The sequence below is a fragment of the Hemiscyllium ocellatum genome, chromosome 43, assembly GCF_020745735.1.
Source record: "Hemiscyllium ocellatum isolate sHemOce1 chromosome 43, sHemOce1.pat.X.cur, whole genome shotgun sequence".
Taxonomy (NCBI): Eukaryota; Metazoa; Chordata; class Chondrichthyes; order Orectolobiformes; family Hemiscylliidae; genus Hemiscyllium; species Hemiscyllium ocellatum.
In genome coordinates, this window is record NC_083443.1 from 34,580,508 (window position 1) to 34,605,681 (window position 25,174).

General features: G+C 42.2%; 1 protein-coding gene across 2 annotated transcripts in view; it reads left to right on the forward strand.

Moving 5' to 3' along the window:
* The window catches only part of LOC132834988 (serine-rich coiled-coil domain-containing protein 2-like), a 636,764-nt gene that overhangs the window by 562,256 nt on the left and 49,334 nt on the right, over positions 1 to 25,174 (forward strand). Inside the window, exon 11 of one of the 2 annotated variants that reach the window (XM_060854169.1) lies at positions 19,729 to 19,813. The exons of the other annotated variant lie outside the window; for it this stretch is intronic. Within the exon in view, the coding sequence (XP_060710152.1) occupies positions 19,729 to 19,813 (85 nt within the window). The remainder of the gene's footprint in view (positions 1 to 19,728; positions 19,814 to 25,174) is intronic. 2 annotated transcript variants of the gene reach the window in all.

Sequence of the window (25,174 nt, forward strand, 5' to 3'; positions counted from 1 at the left end):
AGCTTATGAAAGTTGTAGTGAATCTTTTGAGGGAGAAAATGATTCTATAACTTGGAAATATAACATGGAGCTTCTCCCTGAGAATACTCCATCGTTAACATGCTGCTGCATTATCTGCTCCTCAAGAAAGGCTGTGGCATTAGTTTTTCCAATAGCAGCAAGTCAAAAGCTTTCTTTAAAATTCCTATAACTTTTTAACGTTTGCACGTTCTCCCCGTGTCTGCGTGGGTTTCCTCCGGGTGCTCCGGTTTCCTCCCACAGTCCAAAGATGTCCGGGTTAGGTGAATTAACTATGCTAAATTGCCCGTAGTGTTAGGTAAGGGATATATGTAGGCGTATGGGTGGGTTGCGCTTCGGCGGGTCGGTGTGGACTTGTTGGGCTGAAGGGCCTGTTTTCACACTGTAAATAATCTAATCTAATCTAAAATTAAGACTTCCAGTTTTCAAAATTATTGTTCTAAATATACAATTTGCCAAGAGCCTAGATGGTCACAGGCTAGAAATATTTTTGAAAAGGACACCAGTATTGTATTTCTGATTAATCATGAGGAAGATCTTGCTACAATAATTTTCTATCCTACCTCCCCACCCTCTTACTCCAAATTTGCCAGAGGCTGGCTGCCTACCGGTATTGTGTTCTGCGGGTGGAGATGATCCTGTGAAGCTGGGCATAAGTTGCTATATTTCTGGTGTGAACTTTGCTTACTCTGGTCAGACTGTCTGACCAAATTCAGCATGTCACAGTGGGCCTCATCCTGCCAACACGTTTACAATAGGGACAATGCAGGCTGTATTCTCCCTCATTGAAATCCTGAAGAAGGTGTGGACACCAATTGCATCGCCCATACTGTAGGATAAAAATTTGAAAATAAATATATGAGAAGATGTTTTGAATGAATTGTTATGACCTGGAATAAACTGCTTAAAAAAGGTAAAAGCAGATACTACCAAAACATTTGCATTTGTTTTATTATTCAGGAATATGGGCTTTGGTGTTTGAGCCAGAATTTATTGCCAATCCCTTGTTGCCTAGAAACATCAAAAATAAGAGTGGGCCCGTTGAACATTTTCTGCCATTCAGTACGATCATAGCTGATCATCCAATTCCATACCCGGTCCCTGCTTTCTCCCTATCCCTATAGCTTTAAGAACACAATATCAAACCCTTTTTGAAAGTAGCCAATGTTTTGGCCTCAACCACTTTTTGAGGCAGAGAATTCCAAAGGCTCATCACACTCTGGATGAAGATATTTCTCTTTCACTTCTGTCCTAATTGGCCTGCCCATACCCTTAGAGTCTGACCCCTGGTTCTGGACTTCCCAGGACCATTCGGTGTTTTCCCATCTGCCCCTGTTAGAAGTTTATACGTTTCTACGGGAGTCCCCATCTCCCTCATTCTTTTAAGCTCCAGTGAATAAACCCCTAACTGATTCAATCTTCATACATCAGTCTTAACATCACAAGAATCGGGCTGGTAAACCTTTACACTTTCTCCGTCGCCATGACATCCTCCGTCAGATAAGGAGACCAAACCTGCACACAATACTCTAGGTATGGTCTCATCAAGCCCATTGCCCCTGAACTTGAACCCTCGCACTATGAAGGACAACATACACATTCACCGCTTGCTGCACCTACACGTTTACTTTCAGTGACTGGTGTGCGAAGACACCTCCCCCTTTCCCAACATATCGCCATTCAGATAATAATCAGTCTTCCTGATTTTGCAGCCAGAATGGACAACCTCTCACTTATCCACATTAAATGTTATTTGCCCATGAGAAGATGGGGCCCTTGTCCGAGATGACAATGGCCATAGGTTATCAATGTTGTCCAGGTCTTGTTGTAATTGGACATCAGCTGCTTCAGTATCTGAGGACTGACAGATGGTGCTCAATAGAGTGCAGTCATCGGTGAACAACTCCATAGATTCGTAGTCATAGAATCATTGAGGCCTATAGGGTAAAGAAAAAGGCCATTTGGTCCATTGACTCTGGGCTGGTCAAAAATAACCACCTGACTTTTCTAATCCTAATTTCCATAGCCTTGCATGCCTTGGCATCCTACATGTACACCTCAATACTTCTGTAATGTTATGGGGATTTCTGCCTCTACCACCTCATTGGCAGTGAGTTTCAGGTTCCTCATAATTTGCTAAAGTAATACTCTGTATCCACAGAATTACAAATTCCCCTACCTGTGCCAAAAAAATGTAACAACAAAAATCAACAACTGTGGGCAAAGAACATGTATACTTTGATTTTTAACCTATTTCTAATGAGCTCCACATTCACAAATTTCATCATTTGCTGGCGTTGTCAGGAATAGAACCCTTGCAGATCCGGAGAAATTCTTTCTCATTCGTGGCACCTCTTGATTTCCTCTACCTGAAGGAAAACAGACCCAGTCCATCAATTTCTCTGCTTAACTAACACTCTCCAGCCCACGAAACAGCCCAGTAAATCTCCTCTGCACCTTCTCCAGTGCTATCACGTCCCTCCTGTAGTCCTCCTGGGTTCCAGACTGCACACACAGCTGTGGCCTAACCAACATTTTATACAGTTCCAGCATCACCTTCTTGCTCTTAAACTCTATGCCTCCGCAATAAAGTATCCCATATACCTTCTTATTTTATCTACCTGCCCTGCCACCGTAAGGTCTCTCTGATCCTTTGTGCTATCCAGGGCACTATGTTTGTCTTGTATTCCATTGTTTATTTGTCCTGCCAAAATGCATCACCTCTCACTTATCTGAATTGATTTCCATTTGCCACTGCTCAGCCCATCTGAGAGCCTGTCTATATCTCCTGTAATCTACGGCTATCTCCTCACCACCCCACCAATATCCTTCACAAACCTACTGATCAGCCCTCCTCCATTCAAGTCTAGATAGGTTATATAAACCACAAACAGCAATGACCCTTGCACTTCAGCAACTCTCGACTTATCACTAATTCTTCTTCTGATCTAATGGAGAGAAGTTGATTGATGAAGCAGCTAAAGGTGGTTGGGTCAAGGGCATGACCCTGAGGAACTCCTGTAGAATTATTCTGGAATGGAGGATGACTGACCTCCAACAACTTCAACCATTTTCCTTTGTGCTGGTTTTGATTTTAACCCTGAGATTAACCCTGAGATTTTAACCCTCCATTCCTATTGATTCTAATTTTGTCCAGGCTCCTTGATCCACACTCAAACAAACACAGCCTTGATGTCAAGGGCAGTTACATTCCCCATGTGGAGTTCTACTCTTGTGTCCATGTTTCACTGTAATCAGGTCAGGAGCTGAGTGGCCCCGGCAATCCCAATCGGAGTGTCAATGAGCAGGTTATTGCTGAGCAGTGCTGTTTGATAGCACTGCTGTTAACACCTTCCATCACGTTATATGATTGAGAATAAAACTGATGGGTGGCAATTGTTTCTGGTTGGATTTCTCCTTTGTGTGCAGGATACACCCGAACAATTTTCCATGCTGCCGGGTAGATGCAAGTGTTGCAACAATTGGATAAAAACTATAAAAGCAGATTGAGAAAGAACAGGAAGAAATGGGAATATTGAATATCTCTTTGAGGAAGCCACCAAAGACAGACTGGGCTGAAATGTCTCTTTCTGTGCTATATGATTCTCTAGGAGAAGGGCAGGGAAATTAGATTTAATGGATAGCTTTTTATAATATTGTTGAGGTTGACAGAATGTGTTGTAAAATTCCATGCGCCTTGGAAACCAGATTGTCTGAAACAGGCTGAGAGATTAGGGCCAGTGTGTGCATTAATGCTGATGTATATTCATCCCATTGCTCAAATGTACACACAGCATCCTTAGACTTTCAAAACACAGCCTCTGCCAAATGCTGTTATGGAAAAGCTTTTTCCTGCTTTGTCCGAGTTGCACTTTTCTGGCTTGTTATTTCAGGTTAGTGTAGACCAATGACTTTTATTAACTGTTCTCAGCATCTGGCTCTTTTCCTATTATTTTGAGTACCTGACCCACATATAGCAATTACAGAAATAGAGTGTTATTTCTCACCATTTTGGTGTTGGATATTTTCCACATTTGGAAATTGCCCTAACTGTACGTTTTGGATTGAATATCTGAAAGCTTTGTAACATTATAGAATAGAGTTACCTCAAACCACCTCAGTCCTGTGGGATTATCGACACTGGGATGTTTCAGGGCATTTGATCAAACGTGGGCTAGGAATCCTCCTGTGATCTCCCTCAGCATGGCTGCCTGGTGTATTCATTCTTGTATAGTGAGACCAGAACAACCCAATGTCCCTGTAGGTCACTCAGCAAAGGCCCAGTGTCACCTTCATGACTTGTGAAATTCTAACAAATGTGAGCTCTTGGCTTGAATTTTCACAGTCCCTGAATGACATGAGCACTGATGAGGAGCCTCTTAACATCCCAACCAAACCCTTTTCATAGAGAGATGAGATTCTTGTTTGTGAGTGGTGAGAAGCTTAGTTGCATGCATTAACATCCTCACTGTAACATCATTTTGCCTTACTGATATGCCATTTTCTGTTTACCCCACCCACAAGATAAAAACCAGATGGCAACACTTCCTGAATGTGAACGTCTGAGTAGGTCCCTGGTGACTGTGGATCACCGCTCACCCCTCCTGACCTCCATCAGTCACCAACCTCTTGAGGCACGCTCCATGGGCAGTAACTACAAGCATGTCTCATCCAGCAGGATCCCCAGATCCTTGTTGGCAAAGCAAGGTGCCAATTACCCTCTGTCCAAATCAAACAGATTATGCAGGGTGGCTGTAGGCTGCTGGCACTTGGCCAGGTTCATGGCTGAACATTGAAAATGGTGCCAACACCAGGAATCCTGGGAGGTCTCAGCAGTGGCCAGTATGTCTACCTGCAGTGCGTGGGAGGATGGGTTGAGTTGGACACAACTTGAATACCTCAGGAAGCACTGAGGGTTTCAGGCTGCAGAATTTACTCAGTGTGGGGATGATAGTGTCTACCAGCAGTGGCTCAGCAACACCACTCCTGACCAAGTTGGTCAAGCCCTAAAGACTGGAAATCCTGCCTGGCTCTCAAGTGGAAAACATACCTCACCTCATTCTCACCCATCTCCCTCCTGTAGATACATCTGTCCATGACAGTATCAGTAAGAGTGACCACACTCAGTCCTGTGGAGACAAAATGCCACTATCACATTGAAAGTACCCTCCATTGTGTTGTGTGGCATTATCATTGTGTTAAATGGGACAGATTTCATACAGATCAAGCAACTTGACTCCACACCCTGTAACCTCATAGCCTGGCATATCCCCCACTCAATCATTACCATCAAACCAGGGGACCAACCCTGGTTCAATGGAGAGGGCAGGAGGATATGCCAGGAGCAGCACCAGGTGTACCTGAAACTGAGCTGTCAACCTGGTGACTTTGATTGCAGAGCTGCTTATGTGCCAAATGAGAGAGCTAAATAGATCAGCTCAAAACCCTGCAGTTGTGCCACATTCAGTTGTGAATGGTGTAGACAATTCAACAACATACTGAAGGAGGAGGCTCCTCAATGATCTTTTTCCACAAAAATGAGACACCCTGTGCATTAGTACAAAAGATGCGCTGAGGCATTTGCACTATGCCGAGTACATAACCCTCTCAGCATCCTCAGGAGGTACCCAGCATCTTCGATGTCAATATTCAGCCCATTAATTCACTCCATGGAGAAATGGCTAATGGTGCGAGTAGTTCCAAAGGTAATGGGCCGTACCACATTCCAGCAATCATGCTGAAGACTTACTGCATTCCTAGCCAAGCTGTTTCAGTACAGTTACAATGCTGGCATCTACCCAACAATGTGTAAAATTGACCTGGTATGCCCTCTATACCAAACACAGGACCAATCCAACTTGGCTAATAACCACCCAACCTGTCTACTGACAATCATCAGTAAAGGGATGGAAGAGGTCAGCAACAAGGCAATCAAACAGCATCCAAGTCAATGTTGAGGAGTCCTTCAATCCCTGCAATCGTATGGCAGTGTGCTGTCACCAGCATTCCCTCTAATTTTCTCACCTACTGGATATGCCTGCAAGGTAGTGCGGGGCAGTGATTTCTGCAGCCAGAGAGAGTGCTGCAATCAGCGTGCTGTTGCTGATTATCATGTGTGGAACATCAGAGTAGCGGAGTATTTTAGAGGGAACATGGGCTGCCACTTCTGCTGAGTCTGTCCTGTCCCGTCTGTGGGCTGGAGACGGTGATGTCTGGGTAATTGTGTGTCAGGTATGATACCATGAGTATGACTATGTCAGGCTGTAGGTCGACTAGCCTGAGACAGCTCTTGCAATGTTGGCACTGCGCCCCCAGGGTTGTCAGGGTTGTTTTGCTGTTATTTTTTCTGATGCTTAGATTGATGCCAGGTGGCTCATCTGGCTCCATTACTTTCTTTTTGAGATATTGATTGACCATTTCAGAGAGCACTTTAGAGCTAATGACATTGCTGTGGGTCTGGAGTCACACACAAGGCCAGAGCAGGTAAGGACAACAGATTTCCTTCCCTAGAGGACATTACTCAACCAGGTGGGTTTTTATGACCATGATTTATTAGTAATTATCAGATTATTAATTCCAGGTTTGTTTTTGAATCTCAAGCTTCCCCATCTGCAGTAATGAGATTTAAATGCAGGTCCCCAGCGCTGGATTACGAGTTCAACAATAATACCATTTGCCATTCTCCCTCCCCTGTTTCTTGACTGCAAAATCTTTAGGAATAATTATAATAATGAGTTTTATATTCAGACCTATATAGTGCACCTTCTCTGCTCATGACATATCTTACACTTACATGTGCATATTAATTGTTTTTAAATTTAAAAATTAATTGTCTTGACCCTCATTGTGACACGTGGTATCCAATTTTGTGTTCCATTATTGGTTTCCAGTATTTTTACTGGAAGTTTTGCTGTAAGTTTACAGTCAGTGGTCCATGAAGTATCAGTTTGATACTTAATGCCAAGGAGCTCCTGGGAGTCCCTTCGTAATCTCAGGATTTCCTGTAAGCACTTCAGTTTTTACAAGGGATCTCCTCGGAGTGGGTCTAAATACAAGTCTGCCTCCCACATAGATTCTGAAAGTTCTAATTTCTGAGCTTTTATTGTCTGCCACTGCTCATTTATCCAGGAATACTGCTAATTAGTGGCTTTTTATCCAGCATGAGATTTCCATCTTGTACTGTGTATGAAGTTTTATAAATTAACAATAACAGTTCCCAGTCTGTAGAAAGATCCATCCTATTCAGTGATTGTCAAGCCTTTTTGTTCATTCCACTACCATCATAATTTCTATCCTCAGCCCATTCATTCAACCAATTCACTTCGATTCCTCGAAGCTATGATAAATGGCCTGCCTTAGCTGTGGCTGTAAATTGCATCAGTTGTGAATTACAGAGCCAGTGCAACATGACTTTATATATATTTTTAAAGTGTCTCTCTGCAAGATATTGAAATGCAGCATGTGCTGTTAGGAATTGAACAGTAAACAGAGGTTTTATTTCCGTGAAACAACTTCTTGATGATTTGAGTACTTCAGTTTGCTTTTGTAGTCAGTGAACATAAGCTGTAAAACCCCAAAGAAGTTGTACCCAAAAACTACAAAAAAAGTGCATATATGTACCACTTTATGGAAAAGCAAAACATCCCAAAGGCACTTATGAGAAGTGTTCTCAAAGAAACTTTGAACCTGAAATGTGTATGAGGAGAGAATCAGACAGATGAACAATGGTTTGGCTAAAGAGAGTGCTTTTAAGGTATGTCTGACAGCAGAGAGAGGTGGAGAGATTTAGGAAGGGAATTCCAGAACTTAGGGTGTAAGTAGCTGAGAGCACCATCACAAATGGTGAAGTGGTAAACATCAGCTGGCAAGGGGCCCAGGAAAGAGGTGTTAGATGGTCAGCAGTTTAGTAGGAGTTGAGCTGTGGGTTAAGTAGTGTGCTTCGTGTGCCACAATACAGAGGAGACCTGAGGAGAAGCAGTAGAAAACAATACAGTTTGTGCTGGTACTGAGTTGAAGTCTGAGGAAAAGCCTAGTTTGGGGAACAGGGGCAGGGGAACAATGTGTTGGGTGAACTGCAGTAGTATCCAATATGAATTCTCAGTTTTAAATTCTAGCAGCTGGTCCTACTCTCTGCATCCAACCTGAGCTGTATTTATGTCTGTTGTTCAGCAGTGCATCAAATTTATCCTCGTTGTTTTCCATACCAATTGATGGTGTGCGTGCCTCAGAGTTGTAGGTTCAAGCCCCAGCCAAGACTGGGACATAGTGCAAGTTGATACTGTAGAGCAGTACTGAGGAAATGCTATATTATTAGAAGCATTATTCAGTTCATGAGCGGTCCCCTTTGTACCAGTTCTGGTTGCCATTAAGGATGCCAAGGCACTCTCTTAAACAAAGAGTAGAGAACTCACCCACGATACTAGCTAACAGGAAATAAAACAGAGTGCTGGAGAAACTCAGCAAGTCTGGCAGCATTGGTTCAGAGGGGAAAACAAAGTGAATGTTTTGAGACTAGTATGGATCTTCCTCAGAACTCAGCATGATGCTGCCAGACCTGCTGAGTTTCTCCAGCACTTTATTTAAGTCTCCACAAATTTTGCTTTTATTGTCTTAATTACCAATAATCCTTTGTTTCCAAAACAGCAACATTAACATTTGCCTGTTCTGTACGATAACTTGTGAGCAAGATGTGTGCAGTGTTTACCAATCAAATAGCAATCATTGCACGAGGGATTCTTTATGTTTGAAGTCATCGATAAGTTTGAGAGATGGGATGGGATTGTAGATTAATGAAAGTAATTTTTAATTTGGAACAATCAAAAGATAATTTTTTTTAAAAATTAAAAATGCTAAAAGTGAGTTTGAAGTCGTTTCTAAAAAGCAGCCAGAAGTATATATTTTAAAATTAAAAATCATGTTCTAAGCAGGATTTCCCCAAAAGAAAACTTCACAGAAAGACAATGAAAAAATACATTAAGTTGAATCCAATTCCATACAAACTGCAAACCACTGCTGGCCTCTCTAATGTCTTCAGACATGAATCATACACTAACCTCCTTCCAGATGACAGGCAGTGAGCTGCTCCTGCAATGGCAGATGAGACTGCAACAACCTCCCAGCGGAGGCTGGAATATTTGCCCCTGGTATCTCCTCTGCACGTTTTGGCCAATATTCAGACATCCTGAACCAGCCAGAAGCTCCAGAGTCAAAGAAATGACATGGCATCGTTCTTTGATGTTAGTGAGAAGAGAATGCAGGTGCTGCATTACATCAAGATAGCACTGTCTGCTGTGTACCCCTGGCAAATTAACATCTGTTAAAATGGCACACCAAGTGCTCCCAGGACCACACCCCCTTTGAGCTTTGCACTATTGGTTAATCTGTCCCCGTAGGAAGGTACCAAGATAACTATAGAGCACCACCTCCATGGCAGTGGTGCGAGCTTCAGAATCACCAAAAAATAAGAAAAGACAATTTACTTCCCCTCCCCTTGGATTGGGGAAGGGGGTGTGTTCCTGGGACTAGAGGGCATAGGTTTAGGGTGAGAGGAGAAAGATATAAAAGAGACCTAAGGGGCAACTTTTTCACACAGAGGGTGGTACGTGTATGGAATGAGCTGCCAGAGGATGTGGTGGAGGCTGGTACAATTATAACATTTAAGAGGCATTTGAATGGGTATATGAATAGGGAAGGGTTTGGAGGGATATGGGCCGGGTGCTGGCAGGTGAGACTAGATTGGGTTGGGATATCTGGGTCGGCATGGACGGGTTGGACCGGAGGGTCTGTTTCCGTGCTGTACATCTCTATGGCTCTGCACAGAGTGCCATTTTAACTTCAGTCATTGGCACATTCAAAGGCAGAGAAATTAATTATTGAAAGTCCAATTCAAGGTTGAAAATATTTTCTGCAAGCAATGAATGATTAATGCTTGGAATTCTAGGGTAGGATTTGATTTTTTTAGGGTAGATTGTGCTGGAGGACAGTACATTAATTGGAAGGAACAAATGAGTTCCCGGTTTGCCACTTACCTGCTTTTATAGAGAAATAGAAAGAGTAACTTGACATGAATACAATTGTGGGATTTGGTGGAATACATGCAAGCTACTGAGACTGTTGTATATTGTCTAACTGTTTATTTCTGTCTCACTTGCTATTTCTTATTGTAAAGTCTTCATTATGAGAAATATTTTGATGCCTGAAGTTCTGTTACAGTCGGGGTAGTCAGGAAGGGAATGCAGAGTTCATTTCCTTTGATGAGTGGAATTAATTTTACCAGTCCCCTGAAGTTTATAGTAATGAGCATTGAATCTACTGGGTTTTGTTCCCTGAGGAATTTTCTAGTAAATTACTGATCAACCATTTTTCTTGTGTGCCTGATCTAAGCAGCAGGAAAAGGAAGGTCATACATTTCATTAAGAACCCAAGAACCAAAGAAACAGGATCAGGGAATAGATCATTCAGCCCCTTGAGCTTACTGCCCCATTTAGGATAATCATGGCTGATCTGAATGTGGGGTCAACTCCATTCTCTGCTTGACGTCCCGAAATCTTCTCTCTCCGAGAATTCAAAAATCCCTCTAAAATCAGTCTTGAATATATTCAATAATCCAGTTTCTCCTACTTACTTGGATAGTGAATTCCAAAGACTTACAACACTCCCAAGTGATGATGTTCCCCTTCACACCTGTCCTTTTGGATTAGCCTTTAGTCTGCAACCCTGCCCTTTCAGGCTGGGTTCCTCATCAGAGAATGTGGGAGGTGGAGATGCTAAGGAGGGGCTGGACGGGTAGGATGGGGCATGAGGAGGAGTTGAACATCTGTGGTGCCAAACCCCCAGAACCTTTGATGTTCCCATAGGATCGTCATTCATCCTTATGGTCAATGAATGGAAGACCCTACCTACCCAACTGTCCCTAATAAATCCTTTATCCCACATATCAGCTGAGTGAATCTTCTCCAAAACAAGTGTATGCCTTCTTAAATAAAATGACTGAAACAGATCGGGATGAAAGAACTGAGGACATTGTTGCTGAGTTTGCAGATGACATAGAGAGGTGAGGAGCAGTAGTGTTGAGGAAAAATGGAGACTCCTGAAGAATTTGGGCAGGTTAGGAGACTGGGGAAAGAAATGGCAGATGGAATACAATGTTGGAAAGTGTGAGGTGATGCACTTTGGTTCATAAAATAGAGGCATGATGTTGTGGGCAAATCACAAGTTACCTTTAATCCAGCTACTTGTTCAGAGATCTCACAATCAAGAACTGAAATAATAATTCAAACTTTATTGCATGTAGTAAATAAATATTAGACCCTTCAAGTCAACATGTATCAGCCTGCAACCCAACCTAGCTATTATCCCATTAATGGTGAAATCTAGCCAGGCTCACCAGTGATCTGTCTCTGGCTGTTTCCAGAGTTCAATCCTTCTATAGTTGTTTTTCTTTGAAGATCTGCTGTTGAGTTGTTCTGGTGTTTGATTCTTATACAGATTTTTTTTACCTTTAGTCTCTGATGTGATATTTTGATGATTTTTTAAAAAAAATGTTCATTCAAATTACTGCAAGTCTGCAGCTTGCCTTCTTATCAAAAGTAATTTCTTTGTTTTTTTGTTACATTTTGCCTTAATTGTCTGTTCAAACATGCAGCTTTCCTGCAGTTAACTCCTTAAATTCTTCTGTAGGGCAATCACTTGTCATTATGGCATAGAGCATCTGGTTTATTGAGCAGATGTCAAAGCAGTTTTGTCTATGTAGCCTTCACTCCCAGGCCTGGCTAATTGCTTTCAATCCCTGTATGTGTTTGTCCTTGTCCTTTAATAGTTTATTCCAGACAGAGTTATTGCTATTGTAATAGTTTATCTTTGTTGATTCATTCAGTCCACGAACAGTTATTAAAGTTCTGAAGTCTATAATATCACAGTAGTCTATTTTCTAAATAGAGAAAGGATTCAGATATCCTTTCAGAAAGGGACTGAGGAGTCCTAGTTCAGAATTCTGTTAAGTTTAACTTGCAGGTTCAGTCAGCAAATAAGAAGTCAAATGCAGCGTTAGCATTCCTTCTGACAGAGCTAGAATACAAGAGCAGGGATATACTGCTTGGGCTATATTGGGCTCTGGTCAGACTTCATTTGGAATATTGTTAGCCATTTTGGGTCTCATATCTCATGAAGAATGCACTGGCCTTGGAGGGGGTCCAGAGAAGGTTTCCAGGAATGAACCTGGAGACGAAGAGCTTGTGAAGAATGTTTGAGGACTCTGGGTCTATACTCAATGGAGTTGGAAAGGATGTGAGGGGATCTCATCAAAACTTACAGAATGAGAGACCTGGGTAGAGTGGACATGGAGAAGATGTTTCCACTAATAGGACCCCAGAGCTGAGCCTCTGGGAAGGGGCAACCCTTTAGGACTGAGATGAGGAGGAATTTCTTCAGCCAGAGAGTGGAGAATCTGTGGAGCTCATTGCCACAGAAAGCTGTGGAAGCTATGTCATTAAATGTATTTAAGACTGAGATAGGTAGGGCCTTGATTAGTAAGGGGATCAAGGGTTACAGTTTTATTGTCTTCTGCAGCACCTAGGTGTAATTTCAATCATCCCCTGTATTGGTGAAGCAAGATTTCCCTACTTTGATACTCCATCCCCTTTGTGCTAAAAGTCAACATTCTAGTCATTTTTATTCACGTGTGGAATGTGAACATCACTGGCTGGGCCAGCATTAAGTTCCAATCCCTACTGCACTTCCTAATTTGTCTTTTTAATTACTTGCTGTGGCTATAGACTAACCTTTTGTGTTTTGTGTCAAGTATCCAAATCCCTCTGTACCACAGCATTTTGCCACTTTATTGAAGCTTTTGGTGTTTTGGTTTACTTTGGATGTGCACTCAATAAAAAAAAAATGCTGCTATTATTTTGTGTACACCATTTAAATAAAAATGACTAAAATCAGCCGTTGATTCATTCTTTGGTCTTGTTGGTTAAGAAGTCCGTCGTTGCTAAGAAAGCTCACTACTTTTCTTCCAATGGTGGCATGGAATGTTTAAAATCTGTCAAAACCAGCTGAACGGTAGGATCCTAGGAAAAACAAAGGATCAGAGGGACTTTGGTGAACATTTGCTGCCAGTCCCTGAAGGTAGCAGGAAATGTAGATAAAGTGGTTAAGAAGGCGTATGGATACTTGTCTTTATTAGCTAATGCACATAGTTTAGGAACAAGAAGAATAAGCTTGTGCTGCAGAAGACTTGGCTGTGTGCAGTACTGGAATCCACATTATTCGGAGGGATGTGATAGCATTGGAGAGGGGGTGGGATGTGGGCCTGGGCTGGAGAGTTTCCGTTATGAAGTGAGATTGGACAGACTGGGGTTGTTTTGCTTTGAGAAGAGGAGATTGGGGGGGGGGGGGGGCGGGTGCGGGGAATGCATTATTGAGGTGGATGAAATTGAGGGACATAGAAAGGGTAGATAGAAAGAAAACTTTCCCCTTTGTGGAGGGATCAGTGAGAGGGGCATGGATTTAAGGGAAGGAGCAGGAGGTTTCAGGGAGATGTAAGGAAAAGCTTTTTCAGCCAGAGGATAGGAATCTGGAACTCACTCCCTGTGAAGGTGAGAGAGGCTGAAACCCTCAGAACACTGAAGAAATATTTAGATGTGTACTTGCAATGGCAAGGCACACAAGGCTGTGGGTCAAATGCTAGAAAATAGGATTAGAATAGTCAGGTGCTTATTTTCACCAGTGCAACCTCGATTGGCCAAAGGGTCTCTGTAGACCTAGAAGACTCTATGTTGCTGATTTAACATCTAATGCAAAATAAAAAGACACTTCCTACAATATCACACTCCCTTGGGTGTTGGTTTAGTTGATAAACTCAGTCTTAGATTTATAGTCTTAAAATTTGAGATTACAGCGCTGTCACTGAGCCAAACTCTCGCTTATTAATTAGGTAGACAGAAAGAAAATGATCGCGGCTATGGGGACAAGGCAGGTCAATGGAAGCAGGTGAGTTGATCCTGCAAAGAGCCAGGCCAGGCTGAGTGATCCCTTCTGTACAGTGGTTATTCAGTAGTTCCATGCCCACAATTTCTTTGCAAAGTTCAGTGCAACATAGTTTTTATGACAGTAACAAATGCCACCCAATTCTGTGTAACCAGTGGCTGTTTATTATTAGTCTCATGTACATTTTAAAAGTGTAATTTCCAATAACATGTCTTGTGGATATTTGTTAGAAAATTTGAGTTACAGAATTTAATTCTCAAAGATTGACATAAAACCATGGTAGCCTTGTAAGAGTTTGTGTTCCACTTAAATCTTTGAAATAATAAAATGAAAGTTTTTTTTAACTTTTGGAACGTCTTTAAACTGCAAGATGCTTTTATATTTAAAATTATGCAGTTTGGCCCGGGGGTGGAGTTGCCAGGGTGTAGCATTAAAAGACAGTGATGTGGGTTCATATGCTCCCCTGCCCCAGCTCTGGGTGACAGTAATGACAGAGCAGTATTTGGTGGAACTGAGAAAGTATTCTGTTTAGTCTTGGTGCATGTACAGAGAAACAACAGAATGGTGGGATATTTCAACCAGGAAATAACCGCTTTAAAATTCACCTGTAACGGTAAAAGTAACTTGCACAAAGGTCACCTATTGCAGCCAGTATGGTATTGGGTCAAAACAATTATCCGAAAAAAGGCAAGGTGCTGTGGATGTAAGAACATCTCAGCAGGTCTGGTAGCATCTATTAAGAGAGGAACGGCCTTAACCTTTTGAACCTAGTTTGACTCTTCCCCAGAGTCTTCTGCAGTCATCCCAAAGTCAAAGCATTAACTCTGTTTCTCTCTCCACAGCCACTGCCAAACCTGCTGAGTTTCTTCAGCATTCTCCATTTTCTCACATTGACCATTCCTCTTTTTGTCTTTTTTTTTATCCAAATTGCTGCTTAAAAAAATTCACCGTCTGGTTATACAGAGAGAAGGTCAGTTCAGTGCATCCTAGGTTCATTGATTTCCTGATCCTGAAGACCGTGTCAGTACATGATCAGATTATTTATTTGCTTATTCTAAGACCAATCAATGACATGATTCTCCATTTCTGAAAGCTTCGTTGCATATTCATAGTTACGCAGGGTTTGGAATCAATCCCAAACATTACTTCCTGCCCTAGAGATCACCTTCAATAAACTGACAGCTGGCTTTAGAAGCCACTTTAGAAGCCACTTGTCAAAAAGTGCCAAAGGCTGTAGAGAGTGTTTCCATGGGATTGCGTGCCTAGGGTTAGCGTGATGGCAATACTTAACTCCTTGAGAGCTGCATGTTATTAGACATCGATGATCCAGGACAGAGCGAGCAATCACACCGCTGACTGTGATGATATTAACCATGTCCATGTCTCTGATTGTATGGGATGAAAGCAAGCTTTGTGTCCAATGGATACTTGCAATAAGATTTCCAATAAAGACCTGGAATTAAAAACTAACTTAATGATGACCATGAAACCACCAGCGATTGTTATAAAAATCCATCTCGTTCATTAACGTCCTCAGCAAATTTACCCTTATCTAGTCCGGCCCCACTTGTGACTCCAGACCACAGCAATGTCATTGACTCTTAACTGTCCTCCAAAATGCCTTGGAGAGCCTGCCAGTTCAAGAGCAACTTGGGATGAACAACAGCCTAAGCAGCTCCCAAATCACATGCAAGGATAAAGAACTTTGAAGTTATATCCTGCAGCATTAACTGTAGAATCATAGAAAAGTTGTGCCATTGAAAGAGGCCATTCAGCCCATTGTGCAAGTGAACGTTCCTGCTTTGCAGGATGTAATCTGTGGCCTTACGGGTGATAGCGTTTCCGGTGCAGAGCCAGGTTCCTTTTCAGTGAGTGAGGGTTTCTTCAATGACCACACCTTCATGAAAATAATGAATAATGTAACATTGTAAAGTGCTCACAGAATAATATCACCCAGTAATCTCTGAACTCAAATATCAAAAGCCAGATATTCCTTGAAAAACAAAAGTCATATTCTGTCGTGCAGGAGTTATAGAAAACCTCATCTGCATTTTAAATCTCATTGAGATTCAACACTCTCTCTCTCTCTCTTTCTCACACACTCACTCAATCTCACGCATACACAAACACACACACTCTCTCTCTCACACTCACTCAATCTCGTGCATATGCACACACAGACACACATATACAGACACACACTCTCTCTCACACTTACTCAATCCCATGCATACACACACACACACACACACACACACGCTCACGCTCTCTCTCTCTCTCTCACACACTCACTCAATCTCACGCACACACACTCACACTCACTCAATCTCACGCATACACACACACACAGACACACACACTCTCTCTCACACACACACTCACTCACTCAATCTCACAGATACACACACAGACACACACACACATACATACACACAGGCACCCACACACTCGCGCGCGCGCGCTCTCTCTCTCTCTCTCATACTCAATCTCATGCGTATACACACACAGACACTCTCTCTCACACTCAGTCAATCTCACGCATACACACAGACACACACTCTCTCTCACACTCACGCATACACACACACACTCTCTCTCTCTCTGTCTCTCACACTCACTCAATCTCACGCATAGACACACACACACACACACACACACACACACTCTCACTCTCTCTCTCCATTACACCGGGTAAACAGAAACTAACAGATTTCTCTCTTGTAGAGATTCTCTTGAAAAGAAACACTTTTAGCCAATAAGTCCTACTTCTTGAAGACAACAGGAATGAGATTTTGGATGTTCAAATAACTGTAGGTCTGACATTCTGGTGCATTAAGATGGATGTTGCTGGCCCCACAGCTTGATTTTCTCCCCAGTAACTGGAGGCTAAACTAGGAACCTCCTTTCCTTGTTCTGGGTCAGTGGTGCTGGAAGACACAGCAGTTCAGGCAGCATCCGCGGAGCAGGAAAATCAACGTTTCGGGCAAAAGCCCTTCATCAGGAATACAGGCAGAGAGCCTGAAGCGTGGAGAGATAAGCGAGAGGAGGGTGGGGGTGGGGAGAAAGTAGCATAGAGTACAATAGGTGAGTGGGGGGGGGGATGAAGGTCATAGGTCGGGGCGGGGGGAGGGTGGAGTGGATAGGTGGAAAAGAAGATAGACAGATAGGGCAAGTCATGGGGACAGTGCTGAGCTGGAAGTTTGGAACTAGGGTGAGGTGGGGGAAGAGGAAATGAGGAAACTGTTGAAGGTGCCAGGATGGGAGGGTGGGTTGTAGGGGGGCGTGGACCTGACCAAACGGATGCCCTCCAACGCATCTCGTCCACATCCCGCACCTCCGCCCTCAGACCCCACCCCTCCAACCGTAACAAGGACAGGACGCCCATGGTGCTCACCTTCCACCCTACCAACCTTCGCATAAATCAAATCATCCGCCGACATTTCCGCCATCTCCAAAAAGACCCCACCACCAGGGATATATTTCCCTTCCCACCCCTTTCCGCCTTCCGCAAAGACCGTTCTCCCCCGTAACTACTTGGTCAGGTCCACCCCCCCCGCCCCCTCCCCCACCACTACAACCCATCCCGGCACCTTCCCCTGCCACCGACCCCTGTGCCCACACCTCCTCCCTCACCTCCATCCAAGGCCCTAAAGGAGCCTTCCACATCCATCAAAGTTTTACCTGCACATCCACTAATATCATTTATTGTATCCATTGCTCCCAATGTGGTCTCTGCTACGTTGGGGAGACTGGGCGCCTCCTAGCAGAGTGCTTTAGGGAACATCTTCGGGACACCCGCACCAATCAACCACTCCGCCCCGTGGCCCAACGTTTCAACTCCCCCTCCCAATCTGCCGAGGACATGGAGGTCCTGGACCTCCTTCACCACCGCTCCCTCACCACCAGTCGCCTGGAGGAAGAACGCCTCATCTTCCGCCTCGGAACACTTCAACCCCAGGGCATCAATGTCGACCTCAACAGTTTCCTCATTTCCCCTTCCCCCACCTCACCCCAGTTCCAAACTTCCAGCTCAGCACTGTCCCCATGACTTGTCCTATCTCATTGAGTACATGCCTTGTGTGTTGCTGGTGTGTTAATTAAGATTGCATCACAAAGGGTGGAGGCTGATAGCTGTCCCACATAAGGGCACGCACGGATATTCAGAGTGGAATTGCACTGTCATAAAGCAAGTTAACCTGCGTTGAGATTGGTGACTGTAGAAAGATATTATCAGATGTCAAGGAACAGAATGACTTTGCATCATCTTGGCCACTGATAATTCACAGAGTAATGATTCAAACTAAAGGAAACAATGTGATCAACTATTAAAGAAGTCACATCAAATTATAGTTGACCCTGAGCTGCCAGAGGAATTGGTGGAGGCTGGTCCAGTTACAGCATTTGAAAAACATCTGGGTGGGTCTATGAATAGGAAGGGTTTAGAGGGATATGCCAGGTGGGACTAGATTAGGTTGGGATATCTGGTCAGCATGGATGAGTTGGACCGAAGGGTCTGTTTCCGTGCTGTACATCTCTATGACTCCATAAATATTCATTCTAATAATTTTTCATGTCATTGTAGATGTTCATGGAGCAAAGCAAAGCTTTGCTGTTATGTGCATGCACTGTCGCGCCAGGCAAACAAATTGAAATGGACCCTTAAGACAGAAGCCCGGGAAACTCAAAGCGAATAACATAAAGAAGAAGTGAAGAATGTTCTTATGTCTGTGCATTTCTGTATCCGCATTTGTAATAGGGTCAGGAATATAATACAATTGATGGAAACAAGTCTGCTTTTGGGAAAGAGATGGGGGCCATCCAAAGAAAGGTGTCCCTTCCAATGCAGAAATCTGCTGCTAGTGTGTGTTTGAAATTACCATTGCAAATGAATCCAGGATTCATCTTTGGGAAATTCAGGACAGAAATTAAGGAGTATGTCTTCGCATGGAGTGTGAACTGGAGCTGGAACGGATTATCAGAAAAATTATCAAGCTCAGAAATCTGCCTTGTTCTGGAGTGGGGTGGACAAAGTTAAAAATCACACAACACCAGGTTATAGTCTGACAGGTTTACTTGAAGGCACGAGCTTTTGGAGCGCTGCTCCTTCATCAAGTGGTTGTTGTCCACAACTAATCCAAAAGCTAGTGCCTCCAAATAAACCCATTGGACTATAACCTGGTGTTGTGAGATTTTTTAATTTGAAAAAGATGAAGATGCTGAAATGGGGATGCACTGGGCTTGGGATTTGGGGGAATGAGGTTAACTATCTTTCCTGAATTGAACTTATTCTGAGATAATCCTCAAAATTCATAAACTACTTGTTTTTACTGTATTATTTCACAAAGCTTTTTGAATATTGTGCTCATGAGCAAAGTTGTCAGGCAACTGTTCAACCCTGAGCAGGTGTATTTGTTTGGGTAAAGGGAGATTATTGGCATTTCTCCTTTCCATGTTACCTTCTGAATTAGGTTAATATTTGATAACTGTAGAAGAACAAATGCTATCACTGAATCTTTTCACAGCATGTTTGTGTGTCAGCAATCAAAACTGATCGTCTAGAAATTCAGAGTTTGCAAACAGCTTGGCTAATGCTTGGAGTCCCAGATCCTTTCTCACTGTGTCTGATTCTGTCCAGTTACTTCAGCTATTTCTGACATAATGTGTGTTTGTTTCTTTTTTGTTTGTTTTTACCTTCTTCCCTTCTCCCTCTTTTCTCCTGCACAGACTGAGCTCTCTGCTCCATCCTCCTCTCCCTTGCAGGGCACGTTCCATGGCAGCACAGGTCCTGTCCAGCCGCATCGTCGACAGAGTGAGTGTAACACTCTCCAGTCAGACTCTTGTAGCTCTCCACAACCAACACACTACAGTTAGCTCAAACTCTTTTGCTTCATGTAGCAAGTAAAAATTAAAGGTTTGACTCATGTAGGTTTCTGTAAACATTTTCCTAGCTTTCAGGCAATGAAGTACTTCTAAAATTGATTGGGTGTTTGTGATTAGCTCTTGCAAAGATTATTCATCTGGCACAAAGTTCTGCCAGGCACAAGGTGCTGGGACTATGCTTCCATTTCAACTTGCTGCAATGGGACATTGAAGTCCTTTTGAAGCAAGGAGGAATTTTCCTTTCATGTGAAAGAGCCACCTAATTTTCAGCCTCTAGGAGGTTGATGCACACAGCTGGCTATCTTTGTTATACATCCAATCTTACCCATATCTCTTTGATTAAAGGTGATTGTGAATGTTGGTTTAGAATGCCTGGGATTAGACGTGTTCATAAATTATAATTTCTCATTCACTGCTATTGGGCGGTGAAGCTGATTATCTGACCATGAGTTCAAAGGATATCCTTTGGTATATTTTAATTCCAAAGAAGTTGAACTCTTACAATATTGCAATTAATGTGAAATCAAACTCCTCCATGATGAAAAAGGTTAAGTGAATCATGCTTAATTTTCAGTGTTTTTTTTCAGCTTTAACATTTTCAGAACCTTCTCAAGGGCAGTTAAGGGTAACAACACATTCTGGCTTTGTCAGGATGCTCACATCTCATGAATGAACAAAAGAAAACTCCCTTACTTTATTACAATGAGCTGAGTGATTAAACTGGGATTTTAACAGAAATTCACATGGATATTCATGTACTTACATCAGATCTTAGCATGGTGTTGGAGTAGAAGTATTCAGACGGTGACTTGAGAAATGGCCTGTCAGTTTATGACGTACAAATACTCAGGCTGCTCCCTGAACATGGGCTCAGTCAAATAAACCTCAGTGTGTCATGACTCATCAAATCACATTAGGACACCTGATCTAGCTTTCCATCACTATCTGTTGGCCAAAGCTAAACTGGGAAGGTTTAACAAAGGTAAGTAATCATTAAGTTTGTTTTCGGAAAAGAATGGCATTTTCTCAGATAGTGCAATGATTTTGAACTAATGAAGGTTAAATCTTGCAGTTTACAATATTCTGTCAATCCCTCGGTATGTTACTGTACTGTATCGTATTATGCACTAAACGTCAATTATATGTCATTATTGAAATCCTGTCAACTCCACTTAGGTGAATGCCTGTTAGTGATAATCTTCGTTGAAGGAGTTGTATTGTTCTGATTTTGTGTGTATGAAGTGAATGATTTTTCATAACACTGTTCAGGTCAGCAAAATATGTTGTTCTTTTCTTTTAAACAGGAGTAAGTGAGAGGATTATATTTCAATGTTGGTGCTGCTATGCCTACGTTACACATGTAAAAATTCACATAGTGTAGCCTGTTGTCTTCAAATTAAAATGGCAGAGGCTTTTAATGGCAGTTCATTGACCTGAGCCTGGCAAAACACAGTCTGGTATAGCAGCTGTGCCCCTTTAAGTACACTTGGTTCTGAAATAATATGATAGTTCCATTCTTGTGTGATCTCGCGTTGTAAGGAAATCAAGCAATAGCTGTGCCATTTAAACTAATTGGACTGGAATTGCATTATAGCCAATACAGGTAAGGAAAGTTCGCATTCTACAAATAGAGAGATTTAAATATTTCAATTGTGTTAAAGTCAATTTGAGTTGAAGAAATCAGCTTTATAGCAGGACTGACTGCAAATAGATTTTGACAATGCAAAAGCAGTTTGTACTTATGAGTGTGTTAATTGAATAGCTTGAGCAGTTTACTCATGTTAAACTCTTTTCAGCCTAGAATTGCACAGTTTATCATGTTTACAACTTTATTCGGTCAGTCCAAGCCAACACTTATGCATCATTCTTTCTATCATTTAGCATCAATTTAGAGCAATAATCTTGTTGATATTTTCAGTCAAATGTCTGTTTCAGTGACCTGCAAGAATATTTTTCTTGTTTACAAGTGTATTTGCTGGGAGCAGAAACTAATTACAATGCATCAGAATCTGCAAACCAAGAAATCCACATCATTACTAAATTTGTTTTTCAGAACTCCAAGTTGGAGAATGATGCATATCTTATGTAACCTTTGGGAGCATAGTCTTTGCTCCTGAATGCTTCTGTCTCTTCTCTGAAAATGGCATTCCCCTGTCAAGAAGCTTCATTGTAGTGTCCTCAGCCTCTGCATTAATTGCCTTTCTCCGATTTTGACTGAGGCAAAATAGCATCCTGTGGCTGGTAGCTGTGACATCTTTTATTCTCCCTCTGTTTCTCTCAATTATCAGATTCATAAGTATATCGTAAAAAATCTCCCTCTCAGTCTCAGGTTCCAAAGAAATATCAAATCCAGTACTTTGTTTGATGCAGAGCAGAATATAAAACAAATGGAACAATTAATCTGCATATGGACATTAAATATACTCAGCATTAACAAAAAAAAATATAGCACTGAAGTTTCCACTTTTTTTTCATTCTTTACAAGCATAATTTCAGTTTGAGATCAACGTATGTAAGCAGTCCAATGTTTTGCTCAGAGATTTGCTAGTTAGATTTTGCTCAAGAATGAATCCATCAATATTACTCAATATGATGCACATTTCCTCCACAAATCAAACTTTGAACAGAATGCAGCTGAGAGATGCTCATTTACCTAAATCTGGAAAGTATTTATGTTTCGGAGCTGACTTGGAAACATGAACAATGCTTCAGGAGCTGAATGGCATGTTCCTGTTCCTCCATTCCAACTGTTTATTTGTGAATTGCTCTGCACTTTAGAAGACATTTTTATGAAAACAATAATGCAAAGATGTTCCCACACATTGTCTGTAATGGGGCCTTGTAGTTATTGCTTAGGAAATTTGGTGTACTTATTTTGCAACATTTCTGATAATCTGAGACATCGCCCTTTAATTGTGCTGTAATCAGGAGTTCCCACTAGTGGTGTTTTTGAGATCCATCAAGGTCACAACATGTCAACTGCGGCATTTTGGAGTCATAGACTCATATAGCAGAGAAAGAGGCCCTTCTGCCCATTGTATCTGTGCCAATCAACAACCACCAAACTACACTAATCCCATTTACCTATAGTTGGTCCATAGCCTGTTCTGTTCTGGCATTTCAGTGCTCCCCCAGTTCCTTCCTAAATATTGTGAGAGTACTTGCCACCACCACCCTCTCAGGCAGCACATTTCATATTTCTGCCACTCTTGGGGTGAATAAACATTTTCTCCGGCCTTCTTTAAACCATTGACTCCTCATTTTAAACTCATGCCCACTGGTGTTAGACAGGTCTGCCATGGGAAAAGATTCTCCTACTCTGCTCTATCTTTGCCTGTCATAATTTACGATTCCTCAATCCCTCTCCCGCCTCCTCTGCTCCAAGGAAAATAAACCCAGTCTCTCCTCATAAACTGAGACTTTCCATCCCAAGCAACATCCTGGTGAATCTCTTCTACACCCTCACCAGTACAATCAGGCCCTTCTCAGAGTGTGCCAATGAATGAAGTCCATCCAGAACAGTATTCTGCGGTATTCCATCTGTGGCCTAACCAATGTTTTATAAAGCCGTAATAAGACTTCCTTGCTCCTGTATTCTACACTCCCATATGCCACCTTCTCTGTTTACCTGTGCTGACACCTTGAGGGATAGATGGACTTATACACCAAGGTCCCTTTGTTCCTCAGTACGCTTTAGGGTTCTGTCATGCATTAGGTAAATCCTTCTCTTATTAGATCTCCAAAAATGCATCACCTCACACCAATTGGGATAAAGTTCCATTTGCCATTGCTCTGCTCAATTTACCAGCCGATCACTATGAGGCCATCCTCCTCACTATCGGCGCTAAATTTTGTGTCATCTGCAAACTTACTAATTATACCTTCTACATTAATATCCAAGTTGTTAATGCACACAACAACCAGCAAGGGTCCCAGCACTGATCCCGTGGTACACACTGGTCACAGGCTTCCAATCACCATCACCCTTTGCTGACTTTTCACAGGCCATTTTAAGATCCAGTTTGCAATTCCCTTTGAAAGCAAGTTAAAAAAGCTGATAAGGTAGTGTTGCTGGTGGCAGGCAATTCTCAAAAAAAAATTCTCACCTCTTTGAAGTGAAGGTTCCTATCCTGAGGGCGTGAACAGCTTCATTCTTGACTTTACAATACATGGATGAGATGAACACCTGATTGATTCCAGTCAGGCCAAAGTGTAACATTTGTTCATCATCAGGATTTCTAAACCTGAAATGATCTGGAAAGATCAGTAAGAAAATCCATTAGCCATTCCTTTTCTTTGAACAAGACCATTTAACATGAATATATTGCCTCTTAATTAGAGAGGCTTCAAACCTGGAGACTTTAATATCAAATTGAAAGGAAAATATTATACAATGTGGCAAAGGTTAGTAGTAAGGCAGAAAATTGAGAACATGTTAAAAACTGAGAAAGAAAATTTGAGATTAAATGAGCAAATAATGCAAAAAAAAAGTATGAGCTTCTTTAAGTATATAAAAGGAATAAAGAGCCCAAAGTGAATATAGACCTCCAAGAGAATGAGGTTAGGAAATAATAATGGGGTATCAGGGAATGGCAGAGGAGATGAATAAACACTTTGCATCAGTCTTCATTGTAGAAACAGACCCTTGGTCCAACCCATCCATGCTGACCAGATATCCCAACCCAATCTAGTCCCACCTGCTAGCATCCAACTCATATCCCTTCAAACCCTTCCTATTCAAACACCCATCCAAATGCCTTTTAAATGTTGCAACTGTACCAGCCTCCACCACTTCCTCTGGCAGCTCATTTCATACATGTACCACTCTTCATAAAAAAGTTGCCCCTTAGGTCTCTTTTATATCTTTCCCCCCTCACCCTAAATCTATGCTCTCTAATTCTGGACTCCCCACCCCAGGGAAAAGACTTTGTCTATTTACCCTATCCATGCCCCTCATGATTTTATAAACCTCTATAAGATCACCCCTCAGCCTCCGACGCTCCAGGGAAAACAGTCCCAGCCTGTTCAGCCTCTCCCTATAGATCAAATCCTCCAATCCTGGCAACATCCTTGTAAATCTTTTCTGAACCCTTTCAAGTTTCACAACATCTTTCCAATAGGAAGGAGACAAGATTTGCATGCAATGTTCCAACAGTGGCCTAACCAATGTCCTGTACAGCCGCAACATGACCTCCCAACTCCTGTACTCAACACTCTGACCAATAAAGGAGAGCATACCAAATGCCTTCTTCATTATCCTATCTACCTGTGATTCCACTTTCAAGGAGCT